The sequence below is a fragment of the Kryptolebias marmoratus genome, linkage group LG24, assembly GCF_001649575.2.
Source record: "Kryptolebias marmoratus isolate JLee-2015 linkage group LG24, ASM164957v2, whole genome shotgun sequence".
NCBI classification, from domain to species: Eukaryota; Metazoa; Chordata; class Actinopteri; order Cyprinodontiformes; family Rivulidae; genus Kryptolebias; species Kryptolebias marmoratus.
This window is the reverse complement of record NC_051453.1, coordinates 2,672,393-2,689,589: the sequence shown is the minus strand read 5'-3', so window position 1 is coordinate 2,689,589 and position 17,197 is coordinate 2,672,393. Positions and strand designations below refer to the sequence as shown.

The following is a 17,197-nucleotide window of genomic DNA, read 5'->3' as shown; positions in this document are numbered from 1 at the left end:
GTCTTCCAGCAAATATTGGACAAAGAAAACTGCAGATGGGGACGACGTAGGAGCCAATGGCTGAATCAATCTTCTCTTTCTGTTGTTTTGATGCTTTTAATTACATAGCCAAGATTTTGCAGTGTTTGCAGGTTTTAGTTTTGTGTTTATTGATGGCTGATAGTCGCTTTTTCAACAAACACTAACTGTTGTTCGGAATAATCACAATTACAGATTGTCCGTTTTGTGCTGTGAGACATGTTCTCCAAGGTATACAGAAAAAACCCAAACATTTATTTAATCAAGCTGTTTCTTACATGCAGTGCAGTTCTGAACATTTCCTAAAGGGGTGGCATTTGACAGAATTTACTGTGGATTTCCTTTCAGATTAGAATTGATGTCAAGACAAATTTATAAGACCAAGAAAATGTCTGTAAACGAGCAACATTTTTACTCTTCTTGCCAAAACAGTTTTGTCTTCATAAAAGAAAATTCAGCTAACGCAGGTTAAAGGGAATTTCAACTGGTTAGGGATGAATTGTATAGAGATAAACAACTTTAGCTTGTTTTAAATTTGTGTGAAAAACAATTTTATGTTTATAATTGTTTCCTAATTGTTTTACTTGTTTGTATTTTAATTGTATTTATTCTTAATTTATTGTTGTATCTTTCCCCTTTGTTTCAATGTGTTCTTATTTTTAGAGAACCTTGTGCTTTTACAGTGTGATAAAAAAGTTGACAGCAATACATACAGTATTACAGCCTGGTACGTACCTGGTAGTACTGAGTACTTACCTGATATCTACTAGGTTATTTACCTGGTACATATGTGGTACTTACCTGTGACCCGGTAACTGACAGGTTCTCTGTAAGTACCAGGTAAGTACCAGGTAAGTACCATGTAAGTACCATGTAAGTACCATGTAAGTACCAGGTAAGTACCATGTAAGTACCAGGTAAGTACCAGGTAAGTACATGTAAGTACCATGTAAGTACCAAGTAAGTACCATGTAAGTACCATGTAAGTACCAGGTACGTACCATGTAAGTACCATGTAAGTACCAGGTAAGTACCATGTAAGTACCATGTAAGTACCATGTAAGTACCAGGTAAGTACTATGTAAGTACCATGTAAGTACCATGTAAGTACCAGGTAAGTACCAGGTAAGTACCAGGTAAGTACCAGGTGCATACTGAGCTAGATTACGTGTTGCTACCATATCATTTTATATCAAGTTTTATTGTGTTTTGTAACAAATTTTCTTTTAACTTCAGTTGTAACTTTAATGAAGCTTCCTTATGTGAGCTAAACAACGACTGCAAATGAATCCTCACCAATTTAATTCAGTTTCCTCTGACAAGCGAGAAGAAGTGTTTTGAGTATTAAATAAAACAAAAAAACAGACAATAATACCTGTTTAAAGAAATGCATGAAGAGCTGTTACTCTGTGGGAATTATTCACTTCAGTTCATTATCAACCCAGGAAGGCTTTACTTTTCTTCCTGAGCAGTTTTAACTCTGTGATTGTTTACAAGACTGACCTGCTCTGAGAATGAGAACAAGCTGGCCTCTCTGTCACAGAGACTGAGCTCAGTCATTGAGAGAAACAAGCTAATAAATAAGACACTCAGCGGGTTTAATAACTGGACTAAAGGTTTTATTTTTAACTGTTTTTTTTTTTCTCAGTCATGCTCTTTTGGGAATTCTGTTTTGTTTTTACATCTTGATAAGAATAAACATCTCAAGCAGAATAAAATAATAATGCTGTTCTTGTTAAAAGTGGAAGGAAAGGTTTTCATTGTGATATTCAGAACAATGTAAATGATGTTCTGTGTGTGATTGTGATCACATTTTATCTTTCAGGCATCAAATAATCAACGAAACAATCACCCCCGGTGTAATTTTTTCAGACAGATTTTCACAAGGACAGAAGTTAGTGCTGGCAGCAATGTGTTAGCAAAATTCTACAAACGGGGGGAGTTTCTCTTCATTTTTCTGAGTAAACCTCAGAGGTCAACTCCTCGAGTGTTTTGAAGAGAAAGGAAAAACAAAGTCCTTGAGATACAAAAGCTATTAAATGTAGAAGGATAAAAAACTTAAATAAAAAGCGTAAAACTGTTATTGACAACATGACTGAATCTTTGCAGCTGGTTTTCTCTATCAAGGTTGTAAAATTTGAAACATGCTGATAAAATTATCTTATTGGTCACAAGCATTCATCGTTGCACAAAAACAACCTGTGAGAGAAAATGTGCTTTTAGTATGATGTAGATGCTTATGGAGAACAGTGTCATCATCTGATGAGCTTACAAGTGGGAAAAAAAGCTTTGTTAGAAAAAAATATGCGTAACAAAACAAGCAACCTACAGATTTAATTAAGGCTTGATACTTTTGACACAGTTTATTACTCACATGTGACAAAGTTTAGCTTACGTCAAGCAGTTCTGCTGCTGCCTGACTCATACTTTTCCCTGAAGATTTAATCCAAGTTAGTGTGCTGTTGAGGAAATTTAACACTTCAGTGTGTACTCTAAGGACTAAATCTGCCTCTTTGTTCTACTGCTGGGTTGCTGAGGAAGTATAAATGTCATTATACTTTAAAAGTCAGTAAATATACTGTGATGTTCCGGACCAAGTATACTTTACCATGTTACATGTTTTAGGTTTTATGTGTTTCTGTTCACAGCTTGGCCACATGATCTCTACCAGGCAGGTAATTATGTTCTCTTTGTAGGCAGCCTTTTTCTTATTGCAGCCCTGCTATGCACATCAGCATTGTTCAGAAAAAAAAAATGCAGATAAAACATTTTCCAGACTGACAACTAACATCTCTTTTTATGAGGTTCTCAGAAAAATCCTTTTTTTTCCAAACCATGATAATCTTCACTAACATCTGCTGTCTCCCTATAAATTTGCTGCCCCCCTTCCCCCACTATCTCCCATGGCCATATAGTTTTTTATGCATAATCTGTCTGTTAGCTAAATATCTTGTGAAGCAGAGGACAGATTGCAATGAAACTCTTAAAAAATATTCACTGGATGTACATCTACAAGTGATAATCTTTTGGTGCTGATGTGTTTTAAGAGAGTCGCCACAACTCATCAGTCTTAGCAAACAAAATTTGAATATAAGTGAGTCAATTTTACAGGTGTTGAGCTAAAATCTGAGCACTAGCAGATCTTGCAAGATCTTTGTTTAAAACTTTGGCATGCAAGGCAGCGGGTGATATGCATTCTCTCAAAGAATGCTAGTTTGAGTTAGAAATGTGAATTTGAGAGAGGAAAGGACAAGGACAAACGTCACTGAGTTGAGTAGTATCTTTCCAGGTCATGACAACAGCATAATAAAATTCTGTTATGGCTTTTGTTTATTGGCGTGCCTCCCAAAAATTAACAGTGCCCCCATCTGGCAACCCCTTTGAAAACTTTCCTGGAGGAGATTAGACTTTGATTGATCCTTGCTCTTTAAGCAAGTCAAGGTGCCTAATCAGACTTTGGTTCATGACATTAATAAGATCACATTGATCAATTTATGCAAATTGCATGTTTAAATTAAATGTTAATAATAAAGGTTCACATACCTCTCATCTCAGGGTTCAGAAATTTCAAATGCCTCTTTAGGCTTAGTGTAGATGTACGTTTCCTCTGCTTTCTGTCTGGAGAGAGCAAGTTTAGTCATTACATAGTCCACTGAGTCCTTTGTGTGCTGCCAGATGTTGAACACTGACAGTTAATAGTATGAAGTGTATGAATGTGTGCAAGTGTGTATAACTTGCTGTTGCTTTGTAGTCTAACACGATTGGTATTTCCTGGTGTTTCTTGCTGCAGTTCTTCTCATGTATGACTTCATAGTCATACTTTTTCACCATTCCTCCTTTGTTATAAAAAAACAAACAAATAAACAACAACAAAAAACAGGTTCCTCCTCTCATTTCTGCTGCCAGCTATCACTCCTTACCCTACATGCTTTGTTAAATATGATCACGCAGCAGCTTCATCAGTGTTGGCAGTGCACTGTATCAGTGGGAAAATGAACCAGCCAGCATGCAGCTCATTCTGGCTTAGCACTAAGGTCTTGTTAGTGTTCATTTGAGGGCTACAGTACAGCAGGGAAATAGAGCCATGCAGAGCAAATGTATGCCAAAATAAGCCTCTTTGCACCTGTATAGTCATGCTTATGCAAATGATATGTAAATCACTGTAGTTTGCCCACATTATGCTTATTTCCTAGATGGAGTAAAGCTGATGGATTCCCTAGTGTTTTGAGTTTCGGGTGTAAACTCTCCCTCATCACTGCAAAACATATAATTTATTGGGTTTGGTATTTCATAGGGAAGATTGTCCATAGCATAAAAGCAAAAACAGGGTTTGACATGCTAAAATAATTTACAGAGAGGTGCTCCTTTGAATATTTTATCTAAAGCAAAGGCAGAAATACTGTGGCACCTCTTATATCTAAAAGTATTGCAGAAGGAAGCTGTAGAGTCAGGAGGAAAGATGTGCTAAACTAGTTTTAGTGCTTTCTTGTGTCCCATCAGTCTAGAGAGACTCAGATGAAATTTAAGAGAAAGTTATTTAATTGTTTAAAAAGCTTTGTGGTGTCATCACTTTAGGGTGTTGCGATGATATGAGTTGGGTAATAATTTTCCTGAATGGAGACACTGTGCTAAAAAGAGGTGTAGAAGTCTGTTGTAGGTTTTTAGTGTTGTGGAACAGGATTATTGTGTAGCACAGAGGAAGAATCCAGAGTCCAGGAGAATGTGAACAAGCTTTTTGTCAGTAACATTAGAATGACAGCTGTTAGAAGAGAAACAACAATAAAATATCCATTGAAAGTAACAGAGTAAAATCATATGTCATGCTCATTAGTAAAGCCTTCAGCCAATCAGAGCAGAATGTATCTGTCCTACTTGCAGCTGTCTCTGTCCCAGAAGTCTTTAATGTCATGTGACAAAGTGGCATTCTCTGGCCCTTAATGAAAGTTGGTCAAGATGTGCTATTAGTGTCAGAACTATGGACTTTTTAAAGTTTGTTTTGGAAATGTCCCCCCCCCCCAATTCTTACAGTTAAGCTGTGCAGCAAATTTAAACTTATTTTTTTCAGCATGAGGAGTTGCAATAATTACAGTAACTAGTATCTTCTCACAGCGTGTGGATAATGAAAACAGACTACAAGAAGTCTGGATGTTTTCTTTAGGTTGTTAAAAGCTACTTATTTTAATGTTGCACAGACAGAGACACCAGAAGAATTAAACTTATTTGGATGGTTCTCAGCTCCAGAATCCTAGGCTGCAGATTAATATTTGACAACCTGCTAGTTTTTTGTGAGTTCTTGAGTCTAATAAGATCAAATGAAGTTTAATTTGAAAGAACTCAAGTGCAAATTGTCCTCTTTGAAGGATTTGTCTTAATACAATTGTTTTGTGACACAGTTATTAGACTAGATTGCATTTTATTAGCCTTTTTGTGTCAGAAGCACCTTAGATTTGCATAAAAGCTAATAAAATAGAAAGATTCCTCCCACCTGACTCCTGTTCATGTCACTGGGCATATCTTCCCTGTTTCTCCCTGTGTAAACTGAAGCATCGTTGTTGTGTTGTTCTTTGTTTTAAACTGACCCTCTGCGAAGAGTAACAGCAACACATGACCTTGATAAGAATCAGCATTCAGAAAGCAAAGATCAAAGGTTGTGTGGGTTGAACACAAGCAGGGCTAAACAACTGACCCACCCACTCATGACCTTCCACTGCTGTTTCCACACAGGATGAAGGGTCTTGATCTTTTACAGGTAGTTGTATAAGACTGACACAGATAATGTTGCTTGCATGCATCTGATTTGTGGGTTTGATTGATTGAGGGACAAACTGTTTTGAAATGGAACTGAGGCCTGCAGGCTAAACAAGTACATACGATTCTTTTTGCCAAACAACTTACCTTCCTCCAGCACATCAACATGACTGATGAGAGATGTCACTCCTGAATATTCATTAACCTAAGGTTTAACTAATATTCTGACATTGCTCCCATGGGATGACGGGTTTTTCTGTTCTCAACAAATCTTTACTTGGCTCATGTGCACTGCAGACGAAAGGTCTTTGGGGTCAAACCCAACCTTTGCTTTCCTAGCAATTTACATTTTTTTAATCTTACACTTTTTTTATTTATTAAGTTTTTTTATTAGGTAAAAAACAAATTAAAGCTGTGCTTCCAGCTCAAAACTAACAATGTGTTTTGTTTATATCATTAGAAACCTTGACTAATCTAAAAGGATGCACTACATGAAATTACCCAAATAGTGTAAAAAGTATGTTCACTTTAGTTTTCTTATCATTTTGCAGATTTTTTTTTTGTTTTATTTATGAGAAAACCTATGACTAAAATTCAAAACAAAATCTTATTTTAAATCTTTGTGGATCAAAAATATATTCAACTCCTAAACACATATTTATAATTTAATTTGACTTTCCAAGCATTTTGATGAAAATTAAACCACCAATTATAAAATAAACTTTACTAAACCGTGTGCAAAAGTGAAAAGTGAGGTTTAAAACAAAAATAAGGGTCAAAGAGTTTCCTCAAGTATATAGACTACTGTGAGTTTGTGTAGTTGTATATAACAATACATGTTCCTTTACATTGCAATGAAGAAAAGAGTCAAATAATGTTTTATTTAGTTCAATCAGCTGGTGCAACACTTTGGGACACGTAGGACACCATGGATCTCTGGTGAATTAATTTGCAACAAACTCAAGCTTGCAGCAAAGTAACACAAAGCAAGCAAACAAAAAAACAAAGGCAACATCTGCAAGCTTTGTCTCAATCTTTTAATGTTTCACTGAAAGTAGTGTTAGTTGTATTGCTTGCCTTTGAGTTTGGCAGCGACCTAAAGAGTTAAACACAGTCCCATTCTCTCAGTGTGGTGAAAGTAAAGCGGTTCTCTGATTGGAACTCTGAGCTTCTTCTGGATCTCAGCAGGAGATGTTAGAGTCGGACCTGAGACAGCCTCATAACAAAAAAACAGTTTTCCTTTTTGTGCATGCTGCACTTGACTCGGCGCAGGCATCGTAAGAGCATCCCTCCTTGTCACCGGGTGCTGGCCAGACTCCACTCACTGCTGCAGGCTCTGCTGCAGCGCAGCGCAGCGCGGCGCACCGGAGCGGAGCTGGAGCGGAGAACTGCTGAGGAGCAGAGCAGGAGGGTGAAGGACGAGCGGGATTACACTTTCAGGCATCCTGTGGTTTGAACATGTTCCTGAGGAGTAAAAAACTCGCTGGGATTGTCGCGTTTATCGCCTTTGTGCTGCTTGGCTCCTGTGGGACAGATGGAGAAGGTAAGCAGATGTGCGCGCCTCTGGTGCTGTCCGAGCGGATCTTTGTGCTCCAGACTTACTCTTAGGCTCCTAACAGTGCAAGCCATGGTTTGTTTATGAGTCACAAGTTTTAGGTAATTAACAATAAGACGGAAAAAAGTGTTTTAACCTATATCTTTATTTATTTTTGTCGCTCGAATATCCAAAAAGCTGGAATGAGCTCATAGGATGACAAAACATGCCGTTATCAGTATATTTTCATAGGATTATATCAATGATATATAGAATATAAAAAAAATGGGAAGAAACTTTTTTAAGAGCTAAGTTATAAATTGTTGTAGAAAATAATCTGCTACTTCTTTTCAGGCATGGACCAATACGGTTCTGTAAGTCAAGGTGTTAAAACCATTAATTTATTCTATCATACCATTCCAATGGTTTAAATGTATTTTATCAGACAACAGTTAAGTTGTTTTGCCCCCTAAATTTAGGGATCAGAAGTAATAGTAGTTGCATTTTCGTTTTTCAATAAAAGGAAATAAATGATGTTATTATCTTTGTTCTAATACCTTGAAATGTAATTTTTTTGCTCAAGGTTATACTGTCAGAATCTCATACTGACCCATGCCTACTGGAGAATGTTTAACTTTGATTTTAAAACTGTAGTACTGACATAATTTACGCTCTTGTGCATCAGAAAAAGAGTAAAAATCCCAACCTTTACCCAGTTAGTATCTACTTACTTTTACATAAGGTCACATATGCAGTGACAGGGGACTTGAGCTGCAGTTGAAAGTAATTTTGATCAGCTTTGACTTGTTTCTCTAAGTTTGCAAAGACAAAAAAACAGTTTATTTGTTGGCTTGGGCCTGATTTGACTGTGGGGACTTATTTTGAAAGACACTCATACTCTGTAGATTGGCAGATATCTGTTGAAAGAGATATGAAATCCCACAACTTGCCTTTTTTATTTCCCTTTTTAAACATTTGATGTTTTCTCGAAAGCAAAGGAGAGCGGGAAAAACTATGGTCTGTCAGAAGAAATGTCGGAACGATTCTCCAAGGGGAACTACTTCTGCTTTTCTTGCTCCATTTTATACTCAAATAAGGTTCCAGAAAATATCTGAAAAGTAGGTTCTTGACTGAGAGGGTAGCTTAAAAAGAAACCACTGAAAATAACTTATTTAATCATTGCTTTACAGATTTGTTAGATCTCCAATTCCCTGCTGTTATTGAGCCTCTGAGTGCGCGAGAGCTGTTAGTTTTCTCACGGGAGGTTTTAATGAATAGCTTCAGGATTTGCACAGTTGAAGTGGCTCAGTGAAATCTAATGTGTGTCCCCCTTACTGTAATTACTGTACCCGAATGTTTTCACACATGTGTTAAATCAACCAGAGACAGGACTGAAATTGACTGTGGGAATCGATGAATGGATCGCGGTGGAGAACAGGGAACCGGGGCATCAGTGGGACCTGTGATTTATCAGCTGTACTGATTGTTCAAAAAGATAACACCTTTTAAAACAGGATGGTTTCATTGACTGGAATTGACCTTAAATCACATTAAATCAATGAGTTGTGTTTCATTTTTCCTGCTACACAAAGACAGAGACAAAACAAGACATTGAAAAAGGTGCACATTTTTTGAACTTTGAGCTGTTCGCTGTTTGACATTTTAATTCTGAGGTATAATGCAAGTTGTTTACAGCTTTTATCTACTGTATTCAACAACTTATCTTCTCGATGAATGTAAGAAATGAAACATTTTCTGCACTGTAAATCTGTTATAATTTATTTTGTGTTGCATAAAAGGAACAGGAAGTTGAAGTTATGCATCTCTGCATTAGTTTGCTCTTATTCACTTACACACAAACGCATTTATCCACACAATCAGCATCTGCTGTGTGTCATGATGTTTCTTTTCTGACCTTTTCTTCCTCACAGATTCAAGAACATTTATGTTCTGGTCAATGACATTTAAAGGCTTGTGAATAAATTCTTCTTTATGCTCCTTGCCTATCAGCCTGCAGCATAACAAATGGCTGTGGCCCCAATGATAAAAGACTTTTAGCATATTGCTGCACATATTTGAAAGTCTGAGGTTTCTCCAAAAGTACAGCCTTGGTCCTTCAGTACAGTCGGTCATTAAAGTTGACCCACAAGTATGTAAATTGTTCTCAACTTTTTTCAGTGTTACTATTTCTTGTTCATTTAAGGTATAATATGATTGAGCTGCAACCAGTGGCATCTAGTTTATAAACAGCATTCACAAGGGAATCTGCAAAATGTTTTGAAATATTTGCAAGGTTTCCTAATTTCCTTGAATGAGTCACAGAATCTTGTTGCTTGAATTCTGTTCATTCAAATTTCTGCAACATTTTTTTTCTCAGATTGGTCATAATGTTAGTGCAAGCATCTTGAACACTTCTCAAACCTCTCAGTTTTGATGGACAACAAATATTGTGCATGAATACAGTACAGTTTTACAAGCACATGAAAATAGGATGTGATTTAAAAGGAAAACTGATCTCTCAAAATGCAGTTAGACAGCATGCTGGTTTCTGTATTATTGCCTGATAATAAGCACTACAACTAAAACGTCATCACAGATTAAACATGGTTAACCTAAGTTGTGTGGCTCTTTGTTGGGTGAGAAGCAGCACAAGTTCAGGCATCATTTATATTACATGTTTTTCAGAAGAGAAATGTGTCAAGGTTCTTGTGATACAGTCCCAAACCACCAGCAGGTGATTTTATGTTTTAAAAGCACCATTTCATTTGGAAGCAATGGCTTTATGTTTTGTAGCTTAAGCAGTTTACAAAATAGGAAATTCTATATATTACCATGCACATGTACCACTCTTGGTGGACTTCAATATTTTGGAGAAATTAGGGTTTCCCAATAATTTTTAAACCCAAAAGGCCACAAAGAGCAACAACTGTGAGCTGAGAAAACTAAAACACTTTGAGGGGAAAAAAACAGACATAAGCTATACAAAGAGAACGTAAAAAAATTTCAAGCTGAGAACTGAATCCTGTGAGGCAGTAGTGTGACAATAAGGTTTATACAACAGACAGTCAACAATACAGGAACAAGTATAGACACACTGACAGCAATATTCTGCAAATTCTGGCTTTGTAGAAGTTTTATTATATGGTAATCAGGCTATCCCTAGTTCTTAGGGATCAATCTAAACAAACTATTTTCTGTTGCATGAAGGCACTGCTGCACATGTGACACAAGTTGTCAACTTTAATTAGCTTTTGTTGAAAGGAAACTTGGCTTTCAAGGACAATAAAACCTTTATTATGTCATACTGAGTTGTCGAGTGAGATCTAATTTACTCAGGTAGAGTAGGTTATAATTGTTGAGAGTAGACCATTACTCACCATCCACATATGTGGCCAAATATGCCTAATTTTGCGAAAAAATGTTAATTAACTGATATACTTGTCTGAGTGATTAATACACCGATGTCAAACTCCATTCCTCAGAGGCTGCTCTCCTGCATGTTTTAGATGTGTTCTTGCTTTAAAATACCTGATTGAAATGAATGACTTGTGGACATGCTTCTGGAGAATTTGATGATTTGGCGAGGTGGTATTTAAACCATTTGAACCAGATGTGGAGCAGAAAAACCTAAAACTTCCAGGAAAGCAGCTCTTCAGGCCTGGAGTTTGACACCTCTGGATTAGTATGCTTGTGAGCAAAAAAGTAATCAAAACTGCAAAAGGTAACTTGTTAAAAAAATCATAGACCAGAGTGGTATTTGAATAAATGATTGTTGCTTTTATTTTTAATGGTAAGGACTGTCACCACTGTCGTGTTGCTTGATGATCATCATCACCATTATTCTGAGGATGATTCCTTCAGAGACTTTCCCTGTTTGCACTGGTTCAGTTTTTCTTGTTTGCAAAATAACCAGTATAATACCATCAGTGTCCATCTACAGTCTTTTCTTTGACCAATCTGCTTCAGCTGGATTATCTCACCAGAAGAAGCAGCAGGGTTACTTGGGTAATGCTTTGCTCAGGTGGTTAAGACTGTGGGTTGGATTTTTGATTATTTAAGAGCTGAGGCTGAGGGGGGACTTTAAGGTGTTGTTATTTTGTCAATGTGCTCAAAATTCATCTCCTCTAGTGTACAGCTAGACAGAAAATAAGTTGATAAAAAAAATATCTGTGAGAGAAGATGATTTAAATTTGTGCCTATCTCTCTGCTTCATAACAGTCCTGTCTTATCAGAATTTATTACTTTTCAATAGGCTGCTGGTTTGCAGTGAGAGAACATAAAACTCGGAATAAATTCTGTTTGACTTGAATCTGAGAGACAAACTTTTCCTGTCTCTCGTGTTTCATCACAAGATGCTTTAGTGAGCGAGTTTGAGGTCAAAGCAAACTTATGTAGGTTAAATTACCAATTTTTTATGCCATGTTTTTAGTGGAAGATGAGTCATAAAAAGGTTCCAATTAAGTCAAGGTTGCGTAAAGGTAGCAGTGGCTGGTGGTACCACTCACGAGTCTAGATTTATTAATCCAGGGACAAATACGTAGGCGATAAAAGTGACAGAGAACTGTAGTCCATCCATCTGTCTTTGTGACCTGTGGGATTTTGAGTTTGCCCAAGGCCAGCTCCCCTGGGCAAATATGCCTCTTAAAAAACAGATCTATTTATCAAATGGTCCTGTTATTATAAAAGATAACTTGCTATCAGCAGGCATGGGTCATGCAATTAGTGTACTTAAATTCAATTTAGTAGTGAGTACGTCGGAATCATATCAGTGCCACTGCTGTGGTCTGGAACAGATTTAGGCTTACGTGCATGAATATTCAACAATAGTGGTTCTTTTTTTTCTTTTTTGCAATACATTTGTTCATGTAGTTATTGTATGTGATCAGGAGTCTTTGCATTGTTCTTATGAATCTGTAGTTTTTGGGTTTGTTGTTATGTGGGACATACCTTTTATACATTTATTTTTCTTGTCATAGAAACATTTTAAAATTACAAATAAAAACAGTCAGTTTTGTTGATATTTTCAGCTTATTTAATTAAATTTGACAGCTGTATTGCCAGGAAATACCATCCGTCTGTTTTCTTTACCCACTTTTCCGTGGAGGGTTGCGGGGAGCTGGTGATTATCTGCAGCACTGTTAGACGAGAGGGAGGACACACCCTGGACAGGTCGCAAATTCATCACAGGGTCACATAGAGACAACCCAACCATTCACGCTTTCACTCACATCTAGTGACAGTTTAGAATTTTAAATTAACGTAACATGAATTTTTTTGGTCAGTGGGAGGAAACCAAAGCACCTGGAGAAAACCACATGCATGGCTTCAAGTGGGAGGTGAACCTGCAACCTTGTTGCTGTGAGGTGGAAGCTGTAACCACTGCTTCACTGTGCCACCAGGAAATATCACTTTAATTCAAATGGCTTTGAGAAGTTTTTATTAAGATTCATGTCATTGTGAGGACAAAATGCATTGTGTGGATAAAAGACATGTCTTTGAACAGACAGGTGGTTAAAACTGACAGTAGGCTAAAAAAAGTGATAAAAGGCAGATAAAGGACCCTATATGTGTTGCAGTGTTGGGGAGATAAGAAGAAGGGAAAAAACAGAGGAGGAGAGCTGGGGGAGTAGAAGAAGGAATAAAAAATGAACAAAAAAGTAGAGGAGTTTGGTTCAGTGCCCTGTGCGAACATTTATTGCTGGTACCCTCCATCTTTAAGTCATGCAGTGACACTCCCAACTCCTCTCATTTCACCCATCAGCAGACTTTCTTTGTGGGTATGTGACATGTGATGCATTGGCTCAACTGCCCTCATCTCACCTTCACACAGCTGCAGCTCTGTGGTGCACAAAAACACAAGTTTCAGAGCTAAAGCTCTATTCTCCTGCGATACAAACTTGTGTCACGCAGTTCCGAGAAATCTGCCACACACAATATTAACTTTTTTTTTCCATTCTATGCTTTGTGTTTACATTGATAGATTAATTCAGCTCAATTCAGTTTATTTATGTAGGGCTAATTCACAACATGGGAGGGCACTGTACAAAAACATTCACACACATTAGAAAATACCAATCAGTAAAAGTTATCTAGCTAAAGAAGCCAGCAGATTTAGTCTTATATTCACTTTGTCACAATCTCCCATCCTGTGTAAACACTGGTGACAGTGGGAAGGGATAACTCTCTTTCAACAGAAAGAAACCTCCAGCAGAAGCAGGCTCTGGATGGGTGGCCATCTGCTACAACTGGCTGGGGTGTGAGAGGGCAGGAAATGGACACAGACAGATAGATGCTGTGCAATTATTCTGTGAACTGTAATTGTAGCACCTTGTAAACTCACTAAGTTACAGCTTCACTTTGCTTGGTGCAGCAAGAAATCATTGTTGCAGAGCAGAAGTCACTGGAATGGGTTTCAGAGAGTAGAGATGCTGAAAGGGTCCTCAGGGTGTCAGACACCATAATACATGTTCTGCTAGGAATATTGATTAAACATTTTTGTTATGTTAATACAATTACTCTAATTAGAGCAGCTATTTCACAAGACCTCTGATTTCTCTTAAGTTAAAGAACTCTTTGCAACAATCACATTGTCTTAGATCATTATTCTTACATGGGGTCATGTGAAAGTTGTACTTAGACCTTGATATGTACCTTTATGTAAAATATTTCTGTTTCAGAATATTATTCTTAAACATTCTTAAACATTAAGGCATTTATCATCATCCATTGTATTCCTACTTTTTTTAAATTAAGGTTTCCATTTCAAAGCAAAGTCCAAATTGAAACACCGTTGCCATAAACTTTTTGTGCATCAGTGAAATATGTACATTATTTTTTATCATTAATAATTAATAACTTTATTTTTATGCAATGCATCAATTATTGATTTCCAGACATTTGCTGTTCATGAGTAAGATATTGCATTTTCACTAAATAATATTTCTTGTCCTTGACATTTCACACATTAAATGTGTGAGGCATTAAAAGGCTTTCTTTTCCCAAATGAAACCAAGCTGTCTTTTTTCCTTCACTGGCCTTTAGCACAACTCCTAACTTACAGTGACTTCAGTTTATTATTATTTTTCATGGACTCCTAATAATTCAGGTGTAACCTTTCCAATAATGAAAAAAAGAAAACTTACTTCAGTCCCAGCTCTCCAGCAGTAAAACAAACTGCTGTTAAGCTGTAAATTGTAAACTCGACAAAATGATTTATTTCGTTAAACACTGATATTTGTCTTTTCTGCTTTGTGATTGGTTAACAGAGGGTTGTGACAGTCCGCTAGTGGCCAATCTGCCACCGTCATCCTTCAGAAGCTCTTCTCAGCTGTCCAGCAGTCATGGGCCAGTGTTTGCCAAAGTCAACAGAAGAGAAGGTGAGAAATCATTCATGTTGTCCAACCTGCAGGTTAGGAGGCCGAGGACAATCCTGACATCATCCTGGTAGGCTAATGTTAGTGGAAGTGTAGAAACAGCTGCATACAGTGAACCATATTTTAATTCAGTCTCCCTTAATTCTGCTGGCTTACATCCTATCTAAAAGAAAACATTATGCCATTACAAAGCAACATTTTACCTTTTATTTTTTTAAGAAAAATTCTGATATTTATGACTTTTCCATTAAAGTTGAGTGTAAAATAAATAGTGTAACAAATGAGACCCATACTGCCTGAAAACACTGTGACCTCACAACAACAAAACAAATGCAACCTAATATAACAAGACTATTTAATGTGTTAAAGTAATTGTTTTTACTTCCAGCTAATAGGTTCAGATTACTGTAATAAGTGGTGAGATTAAAATGCAACACTTTTGGTGATTTCACTCAAACTGTTAAAGGAGTTAAATTCAAGCATTCCAAATTCATACACTGTTTCTTTTTTTATATTTTTGGCAATGATCTTTTGCATTTTTCATTTTTATTAAAGTGAAATTAATACAGAGAGCCAGGATTCAGGCAGTCTTTTAAAAACAAAAATAAGTTTTGTTTAGCTTTAAACTTCATGAACTTGGTCAATTGTTGACTTTACCTTTCATGAAAAGCCTTCAGGCAAATGCAATGGTCCAAACAGACTGTAGAAAAGGGATGTTCCTTGCCTGAATTTTGGTCTTTTTCTTGAGTGTTCTGCAGCTGCGGTGGTGCAATTTCACTTTGTGCAGGAGAAAGCCTGTGCCTCTCTACAGGACACCGAGCCCAAAAAAATCAAAGACAAGCCTAAGCTGGAGTCGAATCTCAGAAATGCCTCTGTGGTAGCCATAGGGACAGAGAGGTAAATGTTGGTAGGTAGATGAATAGATGGCTACACCAATGGAACAGCAGTTTCTGCTAACCATTTGTTTTATATAAAGAAATGCATTGAAATTTTATTAGACTAGTATATCAAAAACTCTACAGGGGCACCTCTTCTCAGAAGGAGCACAGAATTGTGTTGTGATTCATAAAATACAGTGGAAAAAAAATAAGAGGGGGATCTCCACAGGATGCTGATACAAGCTTTGTGAAGAACTATCCTGGCTTGTTTTGCAGCTTTTGTAAGGAACCACTTGGCAAATTTTCCATTTAAAGAGCTCAGTGGCTGTCTGTGGTCTCATAGCAGAGACACATTGAACTCTGGGATTTCTTTTGTTTTTTCTCATTGCCTCTGAAAATATAATTTTGATCATCTCGGAAAGAAGATGACACACATACACATATAGTTATATTGTAAAGGATGGGATGGGAAGTTATTCTAAACATATTCAAGACAAAAACTTATTCTCCATGTCTGTATCGATTGGCACTTAAACATAAAGTCAGTCACTCAGTTGGACCAGTTTCAAGAAGGAATCCATCAGGTGAGGATAATAATAGCTCTCCCAGATCTATAATCATGCCTGCTCAAATTATTTTTGATGCTTTAAAAAATATTTTCAAACTTAGAAGTATGCTATTCCAAAATAAAAGTTGGGCCGCCTTGTACATTCACTACATTAGTTGTCTTCTTCCAGTCCTAAAATGATGACTCGTGCTTAAGACAAAAAAAGGAAGCTAAAACATTTATTTTTAGGTTTATATAAAACAACTGCAATTTACAGTACATATATGAAAGGTATTTTTGTTGAATTTATTTTTGCCGTATTGTCCTTACCTTTGGTATAACTTGTGCAAAGTTTTAAAGAAGCTTTTATAGTAAATCCAGCTCTGTGAAGCTTGATTTTCATGCTTTCATCATTTTCTATTCTTTCTTGTTTGGAACAATGACAGAAACAAGTGAAAAACAGTTAAAATGTCCTCACCATTATAAAGCAGTGAAATCTTTCTCTCAGACAATAAAAAGCCAAATGGTATGTTGAGGATAAATAACCCTCAGATGTCTCCTTTGCCATTTTGTTTCATCCTGGCCTGTCAGTCCATATGGGGACAGGCACTGGTTGGACAGCTCACACATGGTGGCCTTTCACCCCTCCCGTGACGTCACAGAGCCGTCGACACTTTCAGTGCTGGGTTTCACTGTACATGTGCTGTTTGAGAAGCAGCTCCCTTGCATTTGTGTAAAGTGAATAATTCATGTTTTGGCTCTGACAAGGGCTCCGTCTTTCAACTCTGCTGAATTCTAAAAAAAGGAGTGGGTGAAGGCCAGAGGCAGGGGCAGTGACAGAGATCAGCAGAGGCCTTCAAGCATAAGGTTCTGGTTAAAAGTCCAAGGAGCAACACCCTCTCATTATGTTTTGCCACAAGCAAATAAAGGAAGACACTCTCACACTGAATACTGAAAGTTTCCCATAATTTTTATGTGTGAAATTTTAAAATTAACTTAAAATTTTGTCGTCTTTCTGAACAGTATCCACAAAATTGCACAATTATTTTTGGAGTATTTTCTCACTTGAGCATCCTTTTTTCTTTTTTTTTTAATTAGC

At 36.9% G+C, this 17,197-nt stretch overlaps 1 protein-coding gene across 2 annotated transcripts in view; it reads left to right on the top strand.

The window, feature by feature from the left end:
* Positions 1-17,197, top strand: part of LOC108238457 (contactin-associated protein-like 4) — an 80,481-nt gene that overhangs the window by 4,971 nt on the left and 58,313 nt on the right. Inside the window, exons 1-2 of one of the 2 annotated variants that reach the window (XM_017420567.3) lie at positions 6,921-7,309; positions 14,566-14,676. In XM_017420567.3, the coding sequence (XP_017276056.1) occupies positions 7,225-7,309; positions 14,566-14,676 (196 nt within the window). In that variant the 5' untranslated portion in view covers positions 6,921-7,224. Of the gene's footprint in view, positions 1-6,920; positions 7,310-14,565; positions 14,677-17,197 lie in introns of those variants that run through there. The other variant, XM_017420568.3, reaches the window with a different exon arrangement.